The sequence below is a fragment of the Octopus bimaculoides genome, chromosome 9, assembly GCF_001194135.2.
Source record: "Octopus bimaculoides isolate UCB-OBI-ISO-001 chromosome 9, ASM119413v2, whole genome shotgun sequence".
NCBI lineage: Eukaryota > Metazoa > Mollusca > Cephalopoda > Octopoda > Octopodidae > Octopus > Octopus bimaculoides.
Genome location: NC_068989.1, coordinates 67,699,172 through 67,705,937, shown reverse-complemented (window position 1 = coordinate 67,705,937; position 6,766 = coordinate 67,699,172). Strand labels below are relative to the sequence as shown.

The following is a 6,766-nucleotide window of genomic DNA, read 5'->3' as shown; positions in this document are numbered from 1 at the left end:
ATAAACAAACCAGCATCGGTTGTCAAGCGATGTTGGGGGGACAAACACAGACATACAAACACATACACACATACATATATATATACATATATACGACAGGCTTCTTTCAGTTTCCGTCTACCAAATCCACTCACAAGGCATTGGTCGGCCCGAGGCTGTAGTAGAAGACACTTGCCCAAGATGCCACGCAGTTGGACTGAACCCGGGACCATGTGGTTGGTAAGCAAGCTACTTACCACACAGCCACTCCTGCGCCTATTTAATTCTTTTTTTGGCCGCGAGTTCCTCTTCCCTCCCGGCTCTCAACTCACATTACATGAAGGGCAGCGACCATGATTGCTAGAAAGTCATTTGAGCTGTCCCCCTACCTTTTATTTATTTATTTTATTTTTCTGATTAAGCTATAGAAATATTTTGCCCAATATTTGCCGACTAATTATCAAATGATAAAAGGGAATTTGTCTCTATATTTCTTGTTCAGTGTTTGAATGCATTTGGTAATGTTTAGTTACAACGGTAATTATTAAGACACGATCCAACAATGATGGCGAATGTAAGGAAAGGAACTTGGCTTTCTTAAAACAACGAAACGAATAACTAAACACTTAAAAGAATATTATTAGAGATTACTGTTTTCAGTTCTCAACACCGTCGTGTAAAAATATTTATTAAACTAACATTGTTAAAAGTGAAACTTTTTTTATTATAATCAAAAGTAACGCGTTTCTTCTAAACACATCGTGTATGAACGTTTATTAAATTAGCATTGTTGAAAACGATATTTTTTTTTTTTAAAGAAAAGTAATGCATGTCGAAAAATAAACAAAAATACGATTATTTATTTGGAAGTTTTCGGTGCAGAAGAAAAAATAACCAAAACAAAAATAATCAGTTATAACGTCATTCATGATTTATTTATTTTGAAGTATTTCCATCTTCGTTTCGGTAATTCAAAACAGTCAAGTTTTTGTATATTCCACTTTTCGTTTGTTTTCATTTTAATTACGCAACTTCTCTGGAAGATTAGCTAATTCATTTAGCAATACGAAACAATATTATTATTATAGTTATAACTTCCTGAAAATAATGTTATCGTGCTTGTTTGAGAATGGAAGTATTCTTGTAACTCGTCCGACCAACGACGATCTCTCTAAGTAGTCTTTCGACCTGCTAGAAACCACAGCCAGTCTCTCAATTTATATCTTGGTATCTTTCAAAATGAATGTGTACATCGGATAATGGGTATTTTTTGGTTATCTCATCCCCTTTTAAAGATTGGGTTATCTCCCCAAACTAAAAATAATTGTTTAACCCTCAATAAAACAAACAAAAAATGAAAAAAATTAATAAACATGAAAAGCGAAACTGAATAATGTATTTCCATAAAGTTCCCAGACTTTGCCTTTTATCCTTTCGGGATTGATAAATTAAGTACCAGTCGCGTACTGGGATAGATCTTATCGACTGGTCCCCACCCACAAAAATTTCGGGCCTTGTGCCTAGAGTAAAAACGAATAATACTATTCTTGTTGTTTTGACCCTAGGTCATCTCTGATCAAACAGACTTATGGCTAAAGGTACTCCAGACGTGACTATTCCGTATTTTAATCCAATACATCTATCCCTTCTTATCAAATGTGTCCTTTTTAAAGCAGAGTTGGCTGCTATTTCTAGCAGGTAAAGTTTGTGTCTTGACTTTCCTTGTTTATGCTCAAAGTTGCCTCTTTGCAACTCGGTGTTGATTTTCATTGCATTGATGCAGTTGTATTACAAGTTTTATGCATTAAGAAGGGAATTTAAGCCATGATTATGCTGCAAAGCTAGGGATGCCTTTCGCACTATCAGAATATGATTCAGCAAAACGTAGCCACCACATCAGTGATTATCAACATGTCATTCCAGCCTCAATGACTAATTTGACCACTGTTGGGAGGAACTGAAACCTGACTGACTATTTTGCCCCCTCAATATGTAGTCCTTTCCTCACAAATCACACCCTGGCTGGTTCCATTTTCCACAATATGCTTCACAATAATATCCTTCCCTCAAGAATCGCATCTTGGCCTGTTCCATTTTCCACAACATAGAACACAACAATGTCCTTTCCTGAGGAATCACACCCTAGTTGACCCCATTTTCCACAATAAACTTCACAGTTATGTCCTTTACTCATCTCTCCCTCATGGACCTTATACAAATATTGACTTCTTGCTTATTAGAGAAGAAGCATGCAATTTCTTTTGTTACACAGCCACCCACCCCCATCAAAAAACATGGAAAATTTGGTCACAATATCTCATCTGAGTTTGTTCTCATTGCAAGATATCTACTTGTTCCTTATGTGTTGTAGTTCAGTCTATCCTACTTTAGTGTTCTACCTATCACCTCTTTCATTTCCAAAATGCCCTCTGTCATCTTCACAGCTGTCCTCATGCTCTATTTCCTTCTTGTCAACACTATTGACTAGGTTGTTCTATTAATGACATTCACAGAATCCATTCTCACAATGTGGGAGCAGGATTTTACTACTTCAACACTCCTCCACCATCATTATCCTCCTCGTCATTGAATGTCCATGTTCCATGCTGGCATGAACTGGACGATTCAATAAGAGTGCATTGAGCCCAAGGACTGCACATGATCCAGTGTCTGCTTTGGCTTCATTTCTACTGCTGGATGCTCTTCCTAACCCCAAACACTTTACAGTGTAATTGCTATGTTATCATGAGTCCGAATATGTTTGATGCACATTTGAACTGGGGAACAAGCTACTCACTGTATTTTGTCATGGAGAATATATCTCGCTTGTTGACAAATGGTGTGTATACACCTAGATCAGCTTGCAGCACCATTTACCTAGACTGTGAGATGCTAGCATTTGGGAGTAGTTATTTCCTCATCAGTCACAGACACTAACTGATGAGGAAATAACTACTCCCAAATGCTAGCATCTCACAGTCTAGATAGATGGTGCTGCTAGCTGATCTAGGTGTATACACAGTGAGTAGCTTGTTCCTCAGTTCAAACATGCATCAAGCATTTTCGGATTGATAACATTGCAATTTCACTTATCACTGCTTTGTGCTCCCTATTTGTACTTTACAGTGTGTACTGAGTGTTTTTTTTTTTTATTTTCATGCCACCAACACCATGTAGTTTGCAAGTATATAAGCCCTAGCAGTTGGCATACTGGTCCTTATGTTAGCTAGAGGTTAAGTTAGGGAAGAGCTTAGAGTAGAGCAGGTTCTTGTTGAATAGGAGTTACATGGCTACTCACATTTAGGGAAGAGAGTGAGGATAAATTGGTGGTATCTCCAAAGAGACAGGTAGTTGCTCCTCAGGCAAGAGGAGTATTGGAGAGGAGGTTTGCAAGAATGTATGGGAAAAAGTGTGAATCATGTTAGGTGACTAAGCTGCTCTCATAAGAATTTCCTAGAAAACTTGTTATCTCCACATCTGTTTATAGTATTTCATGCACACAAAGTAAATATAAGCGTGTCTGCTAGAGGTCATGTTGATAAGGCCATACCTATAACTTCTTTGCCATATTGCGGTTGTCAGTGGCAATTTGGCTCTATCACAATTTTTTACTATGTATGTGTGTGTGCATACATATATATATATAGATAGGTAGATAGATACATTTGTTCTAACATTAAGGGAGAAGGTTGGTGGGGAAGGGGCAACCATAAAACTTTCAAAGACCTATTCTCACAACCAGATGATAGTCTACAACCTCCCACCTCTTCTGTCATCTAGGAATAAGTTTGTTTGTTTGTGTGTGTATGATTAGTGTGTTTCTGTATGTGGGATTGAGTGAATGCATATATGTGGGTGAGTGTATGTGTACATGTATTGTTTGTGTATGTGTATGTTGGTGTGATATTGTGCTAACAGCTTGAAATTTTTAAAGATTGCTTTCATTGTATGTTATTCCTTATTCCTTTCACAGGAGGCAAGATGATCCATTTTCCAACTCAAACGATGGCTCTCAAAGGAATGGCTTTGACTCTTTATTTCACCACTTTGATTCACAAGTACAAAATCAGATGGAAGAGATGCAACAACACATGAATGATGTGATGAGAAATTTAGGTTCCATAGAATACACACAAAGTATGTAATACTTTTACATATAAACACTTAAAAAGCACTCTTGGTCAATTAAATTCAGCGAGAGCATTTAAACCGGTCAACTTACTCAAGTCTATAAACGTTCATTAGCCACATGCACATGTCCTAGTTTTTGCGTGAGTGTATTAACATCAGTACAGAAACAAGCATTATTTTCTTGCTTGAAAAAGACAGATAAGCCTTTGTGGTGGGAACAGAAAATGGAAATTTTCGCACCTTGCTGTAGGAGATTCCATTGTTGTAGTTTGGATCCCAAAACTTCTGCCCTCTCCTTTGACAATGCTAGGTCTCTTACTAAATCGTTCAAATCTTCTTGATTGAACTAGCCTGACGCATTTTTCTTTAGAATCACCTACGTACTCTTTGTCAATAGGAGAGTAAGGGGATTCATTGTGTGATGTGTCAAGATCTTCAAGTGAAGCATGTGAGAGGGGAACTGGGACAGGGTTCTCGAAGGCATGTGGGACCAGTTTTAGAGCCAACTTACAATCTGCATACACAATTTTTGCTTTGGTCTTCTCTTAGAAACCTCAAGTATTAGTCATGCAAAAGTAACAATCAGAGACATGATTGATTGGCTCATGCCTTACTATTAGTACAGCAAAAGGCATTCCCTTCCGTTTTCCATTCAGCCTCTGTGTAACACACGGTGCACTATATATGAGGTGCCCACCTCTTGTCTTGGTCCCCAACTTTACACCCAAAATAATATCTATAAGCAATTTTTAATTTGGTGGCGGTGTTCTTCCGCTGGTCACACGGAGCAAATTTTCCACAGACAACAAAAGTTGTCTCTCCTATTCATGATCTAACACAATGAACACAGTTAAAACAGTAATCACACAGAGTGAGAGATACACATACCACATGTGACAGCAGTGCAAACACCACTGAGAGTTACCAAGAACAAACTAATGTATTTAGCATTGCACACAATACGTTAGCACCATCCATTGCTAAACTAAATAATGAACTTTCTCATCGTTTGTTTTATTGCTGTTGTTTCTTTAATTTTGAATTAAGAACGCTTTCATTTTAGCAAATTTTATAATATGGCCTATATCTAGCTAAAAGTATAATTATAATCTTGTGCATGTGCATAATTCAAGATCCTGACGTGCTAGAATAATTCTGAGTGTGGATTTGGAATCAGCATCCTCGATTTAGTCTAAAACACTTGCTTTTACCCCAGTAGCAAAATCTTTGTTGACCAGTGTATCATCATCATCATAATCATCATCGTTTAACGTCCGCTTTCCATGCTAGCATGGGTTGGACGATTTGACTGAGGACTGGTGAACCAGATGGCTACACCAGGCTCCAATCTGATTTGGCAGAGTTTCTACAGCTGGATGCCCTTCCTAACACCAACCACTCCGAGTGTAATAAAAGTGAAATTCTGTCTGTCCATCTGGGACCCCTGTGTCTCAGCCTACATTTGCTCTACATAGAGATATTATACCTTTTTCGAATCAGAATGATTCCAGGATTTGATTCTTGAATATCCAGCATTGGGATTTGATTTAAACGCATTTGGGTTGCTATTTCTAGCAGGCAAAGCTTGGCTGATTCATGCCATTTTGGTTGGCATTTGTCAGATGACATCAGCGATCAAGGGGAGGTAAATGACATTCGCTTCATTAATTTTACTTCGAGATAAGAACTTTGGAACAAATTGGCCAACAGTTGGAATTCAACTTGGGACTGGAACAATAGAATGATTACATTACATAATTAATTCTCATCTGTCTTTAACCTCTGATCAAACACCACCGGGCATATAGTCATTGTAGTCATACTATTTAGCTTTTTAGTTTGGGGCTACAGGTCCAATAGCCCTCCACAGGAGTTAGCTTAAAAGTCCACACAGAGTGCAGCTTTTAAGCTAGTATTATATAAATATGTGTGTATTACGAAATAATTTTTGATTAATTTCATTATTGATTCACTTCAACTTAATTTGAATTTCAGTCACCTGACATGTTTAAAAACTTCCAGATTCCATTTTTTTAAAAACAATTCCATTAAATGAATGCTTCATGTTTACTACGTTTTGGGTGGTAGACTTGATCTGTTGTCCAGTTTAACACCACAACCTGATCCTCTGGTATATCTAACACAGACCACACTGTTACATGGAATTTTGCCTTGACTTCAGCCAAGGATAACTTACTCCCTTCTTTGTCCCAATCTCTGAGGCACTCAGAACATGTCACAGAGAGTATTCCTTGTCCTTTGTCTACACTATAAAAAAAATAATAAACAAGACTGTTACCATTGAGTAAGAAAAAACATTGTCAGCCTGTTATTGAAGCAATTGTTCCTCTTATTCCAGTACCATCCCTTGATTCAGAAGATGCAAACTCTCCAAGATCCCTCCGTGATGCAATGTTAAAAGATTCCAGTCAGCCAGCTGTCTCTACACCAGATTTCTCCCCAAGATCCCTGCCTCAGGTAAAAGTTAATTTGAATCAAGAAATACCAATGCTTATTTATTATATAAAAGTCAACCTTTTACTTTTGTATAATGTTAGTAGACTTAATATGGCAGTGCTCTAGTCAAATGACTGAAATAAGTATCACCATGATAGATCGCTGACCACTACATTTATAATTTTTTTTCTCCTTGTTT

The 6,766-nt window shown here is 37.5% G+C and overlaps 1 protein-coding gene across 1 annotated transcript in view; it reads left to right on the top strand.

The window, feature by feature from the left end:
- Nucleotides 1-6,766, top strand: part of LOC106883743 (uncharacterized) — a 116,620-nt gene that overhangs the window by 6,336 nt on the left and 103,518 nt on the right. Inside the window, exons 2-3 of the mRNA XM_052970731.1 lie at nucleotides 3,953-4,116; nucleotides 6,470-6,588. Coding sequence (XP_052826691.1) covers nucleotides 3,953-4,116; nucleotides 6,470-6,588 — 283 coding nt within the window. The remainder of the gene's footprint in view (nucleotides 1-3,952; nucleotides 4,117-6,469; nucleotides 6,589-6,766) is intronic.